General features: G+C 42.4%; 1 protein-coding gene across 5 annotated transcripts; it reads left to right on the top strand.

Moving 5' to 3' along the window:
- The first annotated feature begins 193 nt into the window (after positions 1-193).
- sgo2 (shugoshin 2) lies at positions 194-14,060 on the top strand. Of its 5 annotated transcripts, XR_016115729.1 has the most exons (10): positions 194-313; positions 582-792; positions 886-1,061; positions 2,091-2,165; positions 2,847-2,914; positions 2,997-3,127; positions 5,105-6,907; positions 12,129-12,243; positions 12,972-13,091; positions 13,769-13,856. XR_016115729.1 is itself a non-coding variant. In XM_089002246.1 (9 exons), exons 2-9 carry the CDS (start codon positions 711-713, stop codon positions 14,049-14,051), a joined length of 2,733 nt encoding a protein of 910 aa, XP_088858372.1. In that variant the 5' UTR covers positions 194-313; positions 582-710; the 3' UTR covers positions 14,052-14,060. The 5 variants fall into 5 exon arrangements, 4 of the variants coding, with proteins under 4 accessions (XP_088858372.1, XP_088858375.1, XP_088858373.1 ...); XM_089002246.1 differs by lacking the exon at positions 12,972-13,091 and having other exon boundaries at positions 13,769-14,060; XM_089002249.1 differs by lacking the exon at positions 13,769-13,856 and having other exon boundaries at positions 12,972-13,643.
- The last annotated feature ends 3,024 nt before the right edge of the window (positions 14,061-17,084 follow it).

The raw sequence follows: 17,084 nt of genomic DNA, 5'->3' as shown, positions 1-17,084 counted from the left end.
ATTAAATGCATTTTCTACAGTGACGAATCTATTGAAGTGAACTGGTTAAAGATATATAAAAGGGTAGACCAATATCTGACCTACCAGACAAATTTGGGAATCAGGGATAAAGAGGCTGTACTCGTTTCTGATTGGTTGCTCGCGGACGTTCAGCGGAAGCGCGGCGAAGTTTGTATTCAAAAATGGAAGGAGCCGTGTTCTTTCATGTCATTGTTTCAGTTGAGTTTCCCTTTTTCGTTTTATCGTGACTGACATTGAGAGGGATCTACTCGTCTAAGTCTCATGCCTTGTAACTCCATTTGCGTGAGTTAAAGTACGTGTTCAGAATCGCTAAAACAACAGCAAATATGTGATTGCAAATGCTAACGGCACCATCGTCCGACTAAAAATCAGATGTTATCACTATATGTTAAAATATGCATAAGTGTTCGGAAACGTTTAACTTGAACACAACGTACGGTACAGGCATTGAAATATTAGTTTTTGTGTGCTAATTAGCAACCCAAATCGAGTGATATACATCTTAAGAATTTACAATTACATTTCATATTTCATTGTTTCTTACGTTTCTTTTTGTTCAGGAGTATTTACCAGACAGCGGAACCTTCAGACCAATAACAACAACAACCTTAAGACTATCAAATTTGACCTGCTAGTTGCGAGGTAAACCCCTGAGTGTACCATTTTATATATTTTTTTCTCAACTTACGATGGTATTAAAAACAATGGAGCCTACCAAGGCTTCCACAAAAGAATTTGCTTCAGCATCCAAGATCAAAAATAAAATGCACAGTGAGTCCTTCTGATTTCTTGAATAACATTTATAAGATTACGTCTGCTAAATGTTCATATTTTTTCCAATCTCCCTATTCTCTGCCACACCAGACACCTCCTCCTTTTTCAAGGTGTCTTTGAAGACTAACAACAAGGCCCTGGCTCTCGCCATACAAGCTGAGAAGCAGAAGTCTATGCTGCTACAGACAGAGAACCTGCAACTGAGAAAGGAAGCACAGTCTGTGCGTTTTGATTTGGCCACCAAGAAGCACAAATATGGGAAACTGGTGAGATTATTCATCATATCCCATGTGCAATTTTAAGGTCACCGGCTGATCAAAAGCATAAAAAAATTCGCAGCAGAATTAGAATTGAGAATCACTTGTTTTTGTGGCCTCCATTTGCTTGGATGCACTCTCTAGAGCTGTGGTGTCAACATTTATTTGCTGTGGGCCACATTGTAGTTACAGTTTCCTCTCGAGGGCTGTTATGAATTTGGGGAAATCATTAAGTATCAGTAATGAATAACTAGTTTTCAAATCTGAAGTCTAGAATAATGACTGTTATAGTGGTTATAGATTTTTTTTTTTAATTTGCTTTTGTGGGACGAATAAAATTATGTGGCGGGCCAGATTTGGCCGCGGTGCCTTGACTTTGACACCTGTGCCCTAGAGTACCTGGACATGGTCCTGATGAGATTACAAATTTTCTCTAATGATTTCTATCCTGGCTTCCATGCTTGTAGAGGACCATGACTCATGGATCATTCAGTTTGATTTGTTTTAAAATACAATGTCAATTGTTCTTTTCAAAATCCCAATTTTATCATCAGCCCTTCACTGATGGTAAACACAAATGACAACATTATTCAAAACAAGTCCATTGTCTTTTCTTAGCATTAATTAAATGTGTGGGTTGCTTTTGTTGAAAAACAGTTCCCTATCTAAAAAAGGTCACTAAGTGCTGTAAAGGGACTATGTCATTACGTTGGTAACAGTAACTGTTCTTTTCCAAACTAATCTTGTTTATTGCCAGCCAATACGTTTTTTTTGAGCAGTGCGTGTTGGTGGAGACCCTGATTGCACCAAAAACAAAAGTCCAGTTCTGACGACTTGGGTCAGAGTTCCATTTCTGCTTCTATAGTTCATGATTGCCCTCATTCTGTCTGCCCTAATTAGTATTTCTCACTGCTTAGCTTCACAGAAGACAAATTAAGGTTATTTCTTGTGTGACATTATGTATTAAAGCAGCTATCTTTTTGAAGCATCCAACTTGAGATGCGCATACGAGCTCTCAATTTTGTCGTTTTTTCACAGCTCCTCATCGTGAAAAACCTTTATCGCAGTACCCGCGAACACATGAACATGGTCTCTGAATTATTCCCTGGGAGCGTAAGTGGAAATCTTGAATTTTTTGGGGGGTATTTTGTGGTGTGTTTGTGTGTATGAAAATTGTTTTAGGTTGATAGGGTATTGATTCATGGTTTTCTTTTCAGTGACCTTCAGGATATCTTAAAAGATCTTAAGTCTGCTGTAAGAAAACACAAAAAGGCACATGAATGCTTCAGTATAAGTGCTTAAAATCATGTAGTGGGACAAGACTTTCAGGTTTTGACCTCTTGCCTAATGTTTGTGGTAGTGTGGCCCTTAGGGTCTAAGCGTTAAGAAGAGGTAATATTTGGGATTGTGAGGAGTCAAGGTTTTAAACAAATTTGATGGGATCTTTTTTGGGGGGATGAGTTGTGAGCGTATTTATTTTCATTCACCAAGAAGTGGTTCTACACAAGTTATTTTACAAACTTAAAGGAGACATATGCATTTGTGCATGCAATTCTGAGCTGTCCCATTGACATGGCTATGGTATGATTTCGACACATTTTACTTATCCCATGTTCCTGTCTCACTGAAATAAGCCACTTGTTATCAGGCGGCCAAGTCTCATGTAAAATGAGCCAGCACCCATCCTAAGCCTCATCTTCATCACTGCAAGGTCACGCACAATATGTGTGTTTTTAGCTCTCGATGTACATTTTCGGAAATTTTAAGCTAAGGTATTTTTCTTACCTCCCTCAGGATCTCTTTGAACTATCTGAGGACCATGATGTCCTCCCAACTGATCCTGACTGCACTTCAGTTGAAAAGTGAGGTTGATTTTTATTATAATATGTCACCCTGTCTACTATTTAACTTTGCTCTAACTGATTGTTCTGTACACCTTAAAAGTGTGGCACCAGATCCTCTGGGAGTTTCAAAGGATTCAGCTGAATTCAGTCCAGAAATGGAACCAGGGATTTTTGAAAACAAAATGCCTGCAGTCTTACCCACCCTGAGCAGACATTTGTCAACTGGCAATGGTACGTAGGCAGAATTTTTGGGACTCTTAATCAATGTATCTAATCATCAAAGAACTGAAAAACATTTTCTCTGCTATCGCATATTTCTTCATCTTGTGAGGACACACTGTCTTGCTTGTCTATTCTAGCGTAGTAGAGATGGTTTTATCCAGTGTTTTTGAACCCTCTGCCAAGGCACACTGGTGTGTCGCGTGATATTGTCAAGTCTGCTGTGGAAAATTATTCAATATGTATGCCTGTGTGGTCGATCGCCTGGAAGAAGAATCATGTAGCACTCGTCCATACTGGTACGAAGCAGAAGCAGCTCGGCAAGTGCTTTATGCTTTGAGACGAGCAAAGTCTCCGAAGGGAGGCAATACAACAAAAGGTATCTCTAATTTAGATTTGCGTTTACTGGAGATGCTACAGCACTAATGTTCCCTCTAAGCTGCGAATCTGTGCATTGATCGCACACTCTGAGCACACAAGAAAACCTATCTAGTGCATTGCACACACTGCAAATTAATTAGGTAAAACTTTTTTTTTTCCCTACATAAATTCCCTGTGTAATTCAGTGAGTAAAAGATGTCGAGCCAAACCCACAATTTGGTGCTATCCAATGACGCTATGCAACCAATCATGGCATTGACACTACTTGTGCATGTTCTCTGCTTCATAACAATACCAGTGCAGCAGCGTTAAATGACTATAATCAGAATCAGAAAGCCTTTAATAGTCTCACAATGGGGAAATTTGCAATCTACAGCAGCGAAATTGAAAGGGTTGGGGTAATCTATGTACAAAAGAACGTGTCAGGAAACTGAAATGTAAAACTTCACAAAAAAGTTTAATAAAAAGAACTGTACATTGCACAAAGTATAGTGAATGCTATTACTTTATCATGGCGAATCAACTGTGGAGTGAAGGTGATCCGTCCACTCCCAAACCCAAAATAAGAATGAACAGCAGTTATTTTGAGTTAAAATGGCTGTAGGAGTCTTTGCAAAAAGAAGCCCAATCAGTGAAAATGGAGGTAACGTCTCTTTCAAGTGAGAAAGTTCTGCTCTGCAAAACATGTGGCAAGTCTAAAGTTGTAAGCAAATTTAGTGATGGAAAAATATGGACTCAATGGAAGCTTGACGACCTTGTACGACGCATTCAGCAGAAAAGTCATTTGAATGATGTTGGAAAACAAAGACTCAAGATGAGAAAAAGGACTGGTACAATATTGCTGGAGAAAAAGAGTCGGGTGTCACAGAAAAAAATCAGACCCTGAGCAATTTAAAATTCTAATTGACTATATGTTTTACCTGGCATTAAAATGAATGTACCAAATATAGGATTGACGTTGATTTGATTCTGATTCAATGTCTTATTGTATACAATACAATGCTTATTGATTTATATAATGCTTTAACAACAGCACTTAACATGGACAAATATCATAAATAGGAAATAAAGCAGTCACAAAGATAGTAGAAAGCACCAGGGCGTAAAACTAAGATCAAGGTTGAATCGTGCTGAGTCAAATGCCTAAGAGTACAAGTGAGTTTTGAGGCGCGTTTTAAAGATGAGGGAGCTTTCCAAATGTTCAATGGCAGGTCATTCCAGAGAGCGGGACCAGCAACAGAAAAGGCTTGATCCACTCTGAGCCTCTGTTTAGTTTTTGGCACATCTCATAATTTCTTGTCAGCAGACCTGAGATACTGGGAAGGGAATTTATCAGTGCCTTAAAGAAGACATTGCTTTTAGGGTTGTACTTTATAGATGTTAACAAATCTTTGAAATGGTGTCTATACCACACATAGCTGATTAAAAATTTCTGGTTTCAGGACTACAAGCAGAAAAAAATGTAACATCTTGGAAAGTTAGGCAGGCATATTTATCTTCTGGGCGGCAGTGTGACCCAACACTTTTGCCTATCCTGAAAGTGTGTTTTTAGCTGGCCCGTTAAGTGACTGAAAGCATTGATTTGTGTTTCCTTCCACAATTCCACAGAAAAAACAAATGACGGGAAAAGCAGCAAGCCACCCCAGCAGACATCCCCAATGGAGTCAGACTACCAGCCTTTCAACTTTAGCGAGGAAGTGAATAGGCAGTCAGTTATCTTCTCTCGGTCTGATTATGACAACAACTTTTCGCCGTGTCAACTAAGCTGCCCAACATCTTCAACTTTGTCTGGTGCTGAAACACTGTCTCCCTCTGCTGGAGTCAACACTTTTCCTCATGATCTTATGGAAGGTGTGCCAGAGCATACCATGCTTCTCAATACAACCATGGAGTTGACTCAAAGTAATGATTCGCAAATTGTCATTCATCATTTTCCCCAGGCAAAAACACCCCAGAAACAGAAACGCAAGAAGAAAAAACAACGGAATGTTGACACTTCAAGGCCAACAGCCAGTTCACAAGGTTTAGATGGAGAAAATTCTAGTGTGAGAGAGAAACTGCCTGAGCTTAGTAACACTTCCTCCCATGCAAAAGACCAAGCACCAGAAAGTTCGGACAGCCATCCTAAATCTGAGTCTCAAAATAAGATCACATCGCGTATTCCCAAAAAGGTGAAATCCACACTCATCAACCATCAAAAGGGAAAAAGCCAAAAATCAACAGTGGGTTCTGCTGATTTTGTCTGTCCTGCTTTGGATTATGACATCATCCCATTTGTACCCAACCAGAATGAGAAGTTACCTGTCGAGAAGGATTCCTCAGAAAAAACAAGATCAAATATTACATATAGAAAGTCCACAAAGAAAAGTCAAATGGGGTCCTCAGGAAGGATGACATCAAGGCTGTCATTGCTTGACCGAGAGAATAAAGACTCCGTGCTGAACCAAAATGAGATGAGAGAAAAATTTGGAACTGTAGAGTTGGAGGAACCAAGACATCCCTCAGGTGGATATGAACTTCAGGTAAATGCTGTATCTGCCCCAACCTCTCAAGGACAGCGCAACTCAATATGCAGAAAGACATTTGTTATATCTGTGGCTGACCCTGCATGTGTCAGGAAAGAACCAGAACTAAAAGTTCAAGAGTCCCAGGGCAATTTAGCCGATTCCTTGCAACGCTGTGCAACCACAGATCCAGGTTCTGATTCACCAAAGCCAAGCTCCTGCAAGCGTCCTTGGGAGTCCACTCAGAATCAAGGAACCCTCTCGGTAAACTTGTCTGATGGTGATCACAGTAACAACATACTTCCGCGAGAGGAATTCTCGGCTGCAGGTTATGAGTTTCAGAAGCCCAAAAAAGCAAGGAAGGAGAGTTCAAAGAGATCCAGCAGGGAAAAATCAAATTTCAAGAATGACTCTAGTGATCATGCAAAGAACAACAAAACACAACGGCATGACAAACGTGTTTGTCCTGAGGAGAATGTGGTTTGTCTACCGGATCCCTCCGACTCCCCTTTCTGTCATGTGTTTGCATTCTTGGATGATCCTTTTCCACATAGTGAAGATAAAGACATACTTAAGTCAAAGTCTTGGACGGATAGAAATTCTAAACAGTATTGTAAGATGTCCAAACTGCCTCTACAAAATAATGGCGCAAAACATCTGAGAAAGACATTTGGTGTTTCCGAGCCGAAAACGATATTCTGCAAAGAGTTGGTTGCGGATGCAGGAGAAGGTGGAGCACCTTATCAACGTTTCGGTGACCTGCTCATGGATGAGAGGCCTCCATGGATGAACATCTCGGTTGCAGACACAGAGCCTGGCTCTTTAACTTGTAGCCCTAAACAACGTGCATCAAAGGGGCGGCAAGTGGGTGAGGAGACCACCTTGAGCACGCCTGTCTCTTCTCCAGGTGAGTTGATAATGAAGTTTTGGCCTCATAATCAGAATCCTCTTTATTTGCCAAGTATGTAGAACACACAAGGAAATTGTCTCCGGAAGAACACGCTGCACTGGTATCATCATAAAAAAGACATGACGAATAAATATGGAATGATATTCCTTCATGTCAGTGGTACCTCTCAGGAACAACTGCGAGACAATGTGCAAAGTATCAAAAAGAGCAAAAGTGATCAGTAGTAAAATATGATAACAGTTGTACAGTTGATGCAGAAAATCATTGAACCATTTTAGAGTGATTGGTTGCTGTATTTCTAGGATAACAAGTGTGCAATTATGCAGATCTCCTCAAAGTGTCTGGTGCTGGAGATTATATAGATCAGTGACAATGGATCAAGTGGGTTCAGAGCTGGAGCTACAATTACTATGACAGGATACTCCTCCACATGGTTGTGCAATCACTTTGTTACAGCTTAGCTGTTAAAGCGCTAAATAAATCAATATGCATTGTATTGTATACATTTCCAAGAACCACTACACAGTTAGATTTGGGTTACTTTTTAGAGAGTTAATGGCTAGAGGGAAGACGCTGTTTAAAGGACAAGCGACACAATTTTTTTGTTTGCTAACTGACATCAGAAAAACGTTTTATAGCATCTAAAATATCCACAACACGCAGGCTGATATTTTTAGTCAAATGAAAAATACCAATAAAAATGTCTTAATGTCCCAAAACTACTTCAAAATGACCTCAGAAAGTTTCAGTTTCAGAAGGTCCCGCCCCCTTGTTCATGATGTCACGCCAAGACGTCTTGCCTTGCTTGAGAATCAAAACAATGGCTTCAGATTCGGAGAAGATGCTTTCTTTTTACTCATCCAGTAATGAATATGATTCAAATAGTTCTGAAGAGGAAAGCATAAATGTTTGCAATCGATTAAAGAAGTCCTTCCATGTCATTTTGGGGCGTCTGGACCGCAATGTAGCATCCTAGAAAATGCACAAGATGGCATCCAAGCTCCGTTGGAAATGGGCTGATTTGTCTGCTGGGAATTTGTGTCAGCTAGTATCAAATAGTAGTCTTGGTGCAACACACGATTCACCATTACGTTATTTATGTGTTTTCCTTCTAATTTCGCCATCAACAAGGATCAACACGAAGTTTTCAGACCAAACAAAGTACCCAAAATGCATTGTGTCGCTTTCTCGGTCAGGGGCGTTCCAGACATGACATCACGGTAGGTATCGTCACCAACTCAAAAACAAGACTTCCTGAATATTCAGCACGAGTCTTAAAACGTAAAATATAGGTATATGCGGTGTAATCTTTGTAAAATGCGCTCAGTCGAAGTCATTTGAAGTGATTTTACAAATTATGGACACAACGTGTCCAGAGGTGTCGGTTGTCCTCTAAGTGTCTGCTGGATTTGGTGTGCATGGATCAGTAGCGCCTGCCTGAGCTGAGTAGTTGAAAAAAGTTTTGGGCAGAGTGCAGAGGGTCCAGTTGGATTTTCCGTGCCTTTGTCTGGGTTCTTGCAGTGTGCAAGTCCTCGAGAGTCGGTAGGACGGTGCCAATGTTTTTTTTTTTCCTGTGTCCTAACTGTCCATTGAAGTCAGATTTTGTCAATTTTTGTGACAGCTCCGAACCAAACTGTGATGAAAGAACACAGCATGGATTCGATGACAGCTGTGTAGAACTGTCATAGCACCTTCGGTGGCAGGCCATGCTTCCTCAGCAGCCTCAGGAAGTACATCCTCTATTGGGCCTTTCTCAGGATGGAGTTGATGTTGACCTCCTACTTCATGTACTGGGAGACTGTGATTCCCGGGAACTTGAAGGTCTTGACGGTTGACACAGGATAAGAGGATGTTCAACCTCTTGTAATCCTTTTTGTTTGGGGGGGAGGGTGGTTAGATCACGTCATGGGCTCATAATAGATTGAAGAAATAAACATGGTATGCATATTTGGGTAGATAAAATGTAATTCTTTCCGTTTAACACAATCTATTATATTTTATACAAAATGTGAAATATTTGTAAATTTTACATAAGTTGAAAAGAATCACTACAGTTTTCTTCTGTTGTGATTCTTGTTGGGGGCAATTCGCTATACGAACACATTTTAAACATCTTTTCTGTTTCCTTACACATCGTTTTATTCTCTCAGACTTCCTTTCATGATGTCACATTCTGTCCGTCTTTACATAGTTTTATTTTCTCTGACTTCCGTTTTCTACTTGTACTTCCGGTCATCACATCACGTCCTGCCGAACTTTATAAAAACTCTCCCAAACAGCTCTTCTTTCTTCTCTCCTCAGGCTGCCTGCTCCTCTGGGGGTCGGCAGTTACATTTTGTGCTGTCCCAAAGATTAAAGAATCTTTTTGTTCTTACTTTTGATTCCTGCTTCATTAATAATGACCCTAACATTCTTCTAAGCAACATCGTGTCTCATCAGAATCAGAATCAGAATCAGAATCATCTTTATTGCCAAGTATGTAGGACACACAAGGAATTTGTTTCCGGTAGAACACGCTGCACTAGTATCGTTGTCAAAAAAAACTGCTAAGTGGCACTATACAGTTCCATTTTGGCTACTGTTGAAAGAGTTCAAAGAGTTAATGGCTTGGGGGAAGAAGCTGTTTAAATGTCTGCTGGATTTGGTGCGCATGGATCGGTAGCGCCTGCCTGAGGGGAGTAGCTGGAAAAGGTGGTGGGCAGGGTGCGGAGGGTCCAGTACGATTTTCCGCGCCCTAGTTTGGATTCTTGCAGTGTGCAAATCCTCGAGAGTGGGTAGGGCGGTGCCAATGATTTTTTTCCGCCGTCCTAACTGTCCGTTGAAGTCGGATTTTGTCCATTTTTGTGGCGGCCCCGAACCAAACGGTGATGGAAGAACACAGGATGGATTCGATGACAGCCGTGTAGAAATGTTGCAGCACCTCCTGTGGCAGGCCATGCTTCTTTAGCAGCCTCAGGAAGTATATTCTCTGTTGGGCCTTTTTCAGGATAGAGTTGGTGTTGACCTCCCACTTCATGTCCTGGGAGACTGTGATTCCCAGGAACTTGAAGGTCTCAACGGTTGACACCAGGCAGTTGGATAGTGTGAGGGGTAGCTGTGGTGATGGATGTTTCCTGAAGTCCACCATCATCTCAACTGTCTTGAGCGTGTTCAGCTCCAGGTTGTGACGGCTGCACCAGAGTTCCAGCTGCTCCACTTGTTGTCGTTACGCAGACTCGTCACCGTCCTTGACCGTGGTGTCGTCTGCGAACTTTATGAATTTGACAGCTGGGTGTGTTGAGGTGCAGTCGTCCGTGTAGAGAGAGAAGAGCAATGGAGAGAGGACGCATCCCTGCGGGGCTCCAGTGCTCGTGGTTCGTGTCGTGGATGATATATTTCCCAGTCTGACCTGTTGTGTCCGTCCTGTCAGGAAGCTGAGGGTCCACTGGCAGATCGTGGGGGACACACCAAGCTGGAGAAGTTTGGGGATGAGGAGTTCTGGGATGATGGTATTGAACGCAGAGCTGTCGTCCACAAACAGGATCCTTGCGTAGGTTCCTGTGTTGTCAAGGTGGTCGAGGATGTGGTGCAGTCCGATGTTGACTGCATCCTCCACAGACCTGTTTGCCCGGTAGGCAAACTGAAGAGGATCTAGCAGAGGTCCGGTGATGTTCTTTAGGTGGTTCAGCACGAGGCGTTCAAAGGACTTCATGACCACAGACGTCAGAGCGACAGGTCTATAGTCGTTCAATCCCGAGGGTGCTGGTTTCTTTGGAACTGGGACGATAGTAGACTGTTTGAAGCAGGATGGGACTTCACACTGCTCCAGGGATCTGTTGAAGATTTGTGTGAAGACCGGAGCCAGCTGGTCAGCGCAGACTCTCAGGCAGGAGGGGGACACTCTGTCAGGTCCTGCAGCTTTCTTGATCTTTTGCTGCTTGAAGAGCCGTCTAACGTCCAGTTCGTGGATCTGTAGGGCAGAGGGCGGAGATACGGTAGTTTCTGGTAATGGTGGGCAGACCGAGGAAATGGTGGTGTCCTTTTCAAATCGGCAAAAGTATGTATTTAACTCATCAGCCATACCATTGTTGTACACTGCTTGGGGGGAAGGTAAACGATAATTTGTTATTGCTTTCAGGCCATTCCACACCGATGCAGAGTCGTTAGCGGAGAACTGTTTGTTAAGCCTCTCCGCATAACTTTTCTGGGAACATCACTGGGAACCTACTTTAGTTGTCCTTTTAGAAAACTGCTACTTCCTGGCACTACATTTTATATAAAGTTTAGCTTTTCTGTAATCCCTTTGCGGGTTTCCTTTGTGGCAGTGACGGAGAAAACGAGGACAAAGGCAGGTAGTGTACTATATTTTATAGTAGTGATGGGAACACTGTAGGTGGTACATTGTTGAAGCAGATTCGTCACATCACTTCGAGGATGTACTTCCTGAGGCTGCTGAGGAAGCATGGCCTGCCACCGAAGGTGCTATGACAGTTCTACACAGCTGTCATCGAATCCATGCTGTGTTCTTTCATCACAGTTTGGTTCGGAGCTGTCACAAAAATTGACAAAATCTGACTTCAATGGACAGTTAGGACAGAGGAAAAAAAACATTGGCACCGTCCTACCCACTCTCGAGGACTTGCACACTGCAAGAACCCAGACAAAGGCACGGAAAATCCTACTGGACCCTCTGCACTCTGCCCAAAACTTTTTTCAGCTACTCACCCCAGGCAGGCGCTACTGATCCATGCACACCAAATCCAGCAGACACTTAGAGGACAACCGACACCTCTGGACAAGTTGTGTCCATAATTTGTAAAATCACTTCAAATGACTTCTACTGAGCGCATTTTACAAAGATTACCGACCTGTGACAGATAGCCGTTTACCGACATTGCCCTTTCATTTGTGGATGCACGGGTAGAACTAGTGCAAATGAAAATAGATGCCATCTATGGTTTACACTGTCGCTGCACTCTGGATGTTGAGGTATGCCACTCCTCTCCACTCCGCTGGAGTGCTGCGCACACTTTGTCAGAAGTATTCAGGAAAGCCTCATTCTCCTCCATTGTTTGTTATCTTGTCTCATCACCACTCAGATTTTCTATGTTTTTTGTAATTCCCCACGGTTGGGGTCATGAAGTGTCAACCACAACCTTGCAAACTTGGCATATTTATTTGACATAAACCAGTTGAGCAGTGGCTTAGTGTGAGTAATAAACTGTGCTGTGTGTTGCAGCAAGTAGAGTCTTAATGTCAGTGACCAACACCAATGCGAACCCAGATAAAGAGAACCAAGGGAGAGGGAGAAAATGCAAGAGCATCGTCAGTTACAAGGAGCCCTGCCTGCACAGGTTAGTGACTATTCGATGCGAGTCTATTGGCATAAAAAAAGAGAAAAAAACAAAGGCTGACATTGTTTTTGTGATTTTGGAGGGCAGCAAAATACGCCGTGGAGATAAATATACAGATACCACGTTCCTAAACTCTCCAGTTTTTAAAGGCCACCAGAAGAGGAAGAAGAAGTTGCCGTTGCAAGTGTCTATTTGCAAAGACTGATTTTTGCTTAGTTTTTTTTGTTTTATATTGTTTGCTTTAATGCACATTTAGTACGTTTGTAGTTTTAATAAACATATCTTCCTGACTATTTGTATTATGTCTGCGTTGGATGTAGGCTGTTCATAAATTATTCAGAGTTGCTTGTTCACCTGAGACATTGCCTATTGTTTCCCATGTGACGGTCACATTCTGTGTACATATGTGTGCTTTGCAACGGTTACTATACTCTTAGTATTGATTCATCTTCAGCATCGCAATTGGTGAGTTCATGACTGTTTAAACGCTAGGACTGCTGCAGGAATATCCAGAGCTACAGTTATGGGCCCAGTACCACAGGCCAAAGCTGGTTTAGGCTTTTATTCGATGGCGATGACAAAAATTCAGAGCTCTGGGAAACGAGGTTCTTCGCGCACATCGAGTTGTGCGGCCTTAGAGACGTTATTTTGGGCATCCCGGACATTGAAGAGGACGTCGAAGAAGTTCTCGCCGAATATAAAGCTAAAAATGGCTAAATCATATGCAGAGTTTGTGCAATGTCTGGACAATAAGCTTATCGCTGGTAATGAGGGATGCAAAACGTGACGGAAGAAGAGCACTGAAAATTCTCCATGAGCATTATGCCGGAAAGGACAAACCACGGGTGGTGAGTCTATATTGTGAACTTACCTCACTCCGAAAAGCTATGAGACAGTCACGGACTATGTTATCCAAGCAGAGACTGTATTCACCTCATTAAGGAGACCAGACGAGCATGTTAGCGATGGACTTCAGATAGCCATGGTGCTAAAGGGCTTCCTGACTCTTACAAACCGTTCGTTGTGCACGTCACCCAAACTAATGACAGAATGACTTTTGGCGAGTTGAAAACTGTCATGTGCGATTTGACAGCTGGTGCGGGGCCTCCGCTCCCGACCTCCGCCAGCTGCTGTCAATTCCCTCATCTCAGACACTGGGACATTTAAACCAGTCGCTGGCACTTACCCAGTGTCGGATGATTATGACGCCTCACGCCTCGCCCATGCCTTGAACTTCTATCAGTACAAGTGTTTGCTTCGCCCAAGTTGTTTATTGGCTGCGATCGCGTAAGTCTGCTACTTTTTGGGATCGCGCGCTGTTTGCACCTCCGTGTGCCATTTTATTTTTCCCGAGCTTGTTAGGCTGGACGGATCGCCCCCGCCCGCTTACTCGCTGCGCTCTGTTTTGTGGTTTTCTGTTCATCAGAGGATTTATTAAAAAAGGGCGCGGGTCCGAGATAACGCGGACCCGCGCCCTTTTTTAATAAATCCTCTGCCAGCACTAACGTCTCTGCCGTCTGCTTAGGGATCCTTCCCATTCATTAATGTTCCAACGAGTCAGCTGCCCCTGTCACGTACGGAACGTGACAAAAACGAAGCTACGAAGTTTTGAGAGTACTGAAAAATATGGAAAAGGTGACCAGAGTGCCGACGGAGACAACCTGATGACATCCAGCGGGACGACAAAATCGCATGGGAGAGGAAAGAAAATGGACCTGGCTGATGTCGAGTGTTACACCTGCGGTAAAAGAGGGCATATGGCCAGGACATGTCCTCATGCTTCCCAGGCGAGAAGAGAGGAAAAATAGTGGGGCACACCACATTGAGGCTGACACGGTCAAGGACGAGGCCATGACGACATGAAGAAAGTGCTGACGAGATTGAGTCAGAGCACAACACATCTTTCTTCTTCAATTTAAGTGACCATCCGACACAAAGAGGAAACAAGAAGGGCTTCATGGTCGACAGTGGCGCCACAGCACAATGACGCCACAAAGTTCAAAACAGTCGACAAAAACTTCAACATCGAGGACCACATCATTGAGCTCGCAGACGGAACCAAGGTGAGCGGGATGGCAAAGATGAGAGGAGAGGCTGTGGTCTACTTGCTGCATAGCGAGAGACGACATGTGAAAATGAGGCTCAAGCAAGCGCTCTACATCCCATCATTTCCGCAGAACATCTTTTCCGTCAAAGCAGCAACAGCAAATGGAGTAGAGGTCCGCTTCAAAGACGGTGATGACTGGCTGGTCCACAAGGAGGCGACCAAATTCAAAATGGATGTGTATGGTAGGATGTATTACCTAAACACAATGTAAGATGAAAATGTTGATGAAGCGTATGGTTACCATGATATTCAAACTTGGCACAAAATATTTGGTCATTATAATTTTGAAGATGAAGAGGCGGCCCGGTAGTCGAGTGGTTAGCACACCGGCTTCACAGTGCAGAGGTCGCCGGTTCGCGTCCCGGTCCGGCCTCCCTGTGTGGAGTTTGCATGTTCTCCCCGGACCCGCGTGGGTTTTCTCCGGGTCCTCCGGTTTCCTCCCACACTCCAAAAACATGCATGGCAGGCAGATTGACCACTCCAAATTGTCCCTAGGTGTGTGTCCCTGCGATTGGCTGGCAACCAGATAGGCTCCAGCAACCCCCGCGACCCTAATGAGGAATAAGCGGTACGGAAAATGAGATGAGATAATTTTGAAGATGTTCCCAAACTAGAAAAGAAAAATAAATGCATACGGTCCGACAACTGCATAGAGTTCTCTGGCAAGAGTTCCAGTCTTTACTTAGAAAGAGTGGGATCAGGCACAAGACAAGTGCACCCTACTAGCCTCACCAAAACGGAACTGCCGAGAGAGGTTGGAGAACCTTATTTGAAATGTCTAGATGCATGCTTTTGGAAAGTAACCTCCCCAAACAACTATGGACATAGGCTGTACAAACGGCCGCTCAAATTCGCAACAGATGCTACAGTAAGCGGCGACAGCAGACACCTTACTGTGTTTTCACAGGAAAAACACTGTTGGAGGAGAGATAACTCTTCAACTTTCTATTCCCTCTCATTCCCTCAGATCTTCTTCCTCCCTCCATCTATGTGTGCCCCCTGCTTGTCTCAGCATGATGGGGGACAGAGCTTTCAGCTGCTCTGCCACCAAACTAAGTCTGGAATTCAATTCAACATTCGTAACATCAATTCTTGCCACTTCAAATCCCATCTCAAAACCACCTACTTAAAATTGCATTTTCAGTGTAGCTCTATCTCTTGTTTCTATTTATAATTGTATTTTAATTATTGTATTCTATGTTTGTCTGTGACTGTAAAGTGTCCTTGAGAAATAAAATGTACAGTAAAGTCTCGTTATATCGATATTCAAGGGAGTCCGAAAAAATATCGATATAACCGGGACTATCGATATATCCGACCCTGTTTGCATGTAATTTTTTGCGCGTGCATAGAAATAGTATCGATATAACCGGGACTATCGATATATCCGATATCGATATAACGAGACTTTACTGTATTATGATAAAATGGTCAGTCCAATTTATGGTGAATAACTACCTCAATATCGTGCCAGACCGTACACAAAAACATCATAAACACAATAAAACACCAAACAAAGATGACAATTTAAAAACATCCTCAACCTAAATACAATACACTAGTTTTATTTTTTTACACACAGTAATCCAAATGTGTGCACCATTTGAACCATTCCAGCATTCTGAAGCGAAACTCAGATAAACTAAAAAATTCAGTTCACCAACATCAACCCAGGAACACAATAACGAGGTAAATGAATTGAACATCCTTTGTTGAAAACTAACATCAAAGAAATGAATAAACAATAACAAAATCGAGTCCAGTGCAGCAACAGTATTTCATGGGCAAAAGTGTAAAGAACATGTGGTGCCGTGCTTATTTTCCTATTTAAAACGGGGCTGTCGAGATCATAGGTGTCAAATTCAAAGTCTCTGGGCCAGTTCTGGCACACCACATAATTTCACGTGGCCCGCAAAAGCAATTCACACGCGTCAACAAATCTGATCCAGTGTAAAATTAGGATTGGATTGTCCAATTTCCACATATCATCAATAATCTCGAGATTCGTGATAATTCTCCCTGTTTAACACTCACTTGGAAACAATCTGACAAACTGTGATAGTTAATTTCAGTGATTGGAATTTAGGTGGTTCAACATTGTTTACGTGATATTATATTACATATTAAATTAGGTCTACAAGGCAAGATGCAATCCGAAAAGCAGCCTGTGACAAAAAATGAGATTGACACCTCTGGTATAGATTGAGTAAATCTGAGTTTGACTTCAAAAAGTCACCCCCTTTCACGTACGCTAAAGGAGAACACTATTATCAAAAAAATAACATCAGAGCAGTTTTCCATATGCTAGTGTGAATGTATAACAGCAAATGAGGACACATAACCTTCAATATTCTAGCATGTTGACAGAAACATACCCATTTGACATTTCTAGTAACTAATTTGTAAACCCCCAAAATAACATAAACCGATGCAACACTTATAAATTTAGTGTATGAAATAACAAAATCGTAGTTTCCATTGCCTGTGTGTGTCATCCATGCATCTCTTGAACTGAATTTAAACCAAATAATTTATAATCCCCACTGATTTTGCAGATTGTTGATAGCAAGAGCAATGGTGTCTCAATCAATCAATCTGAAACATGCATCTATTCCATCAATTATCCTCTTGACAAAATGTGTTCCATTGTCATTCAATGTATTTTCTGGAACACCGCACCTCAATATATATTTGCATAATTCTTAGGATACAGTTAATTCATCGGGTTACTCGC

The sequence above is a fragment of the Hippocampus bargibanti genome, linkage group LG08, assembly GCF_051943395.1.
Source record: "Hippocampus bargibanti isolate YZ-2025 linkage group LG08, ASM5194339v1, whole genome shotgun sequence".
In the NCBI taxonomy this organism is placed as follows: domain Eukaryota; kingdom Metazoa; phylum Chordata; class Actinopteri; order Syngnathiformes; family Syngnathidae; genus Hippocampus; species Hippocampus bargibanti.
This window is presented reverse-complemented; position numbering and strand designations above follow the sequence as displayed.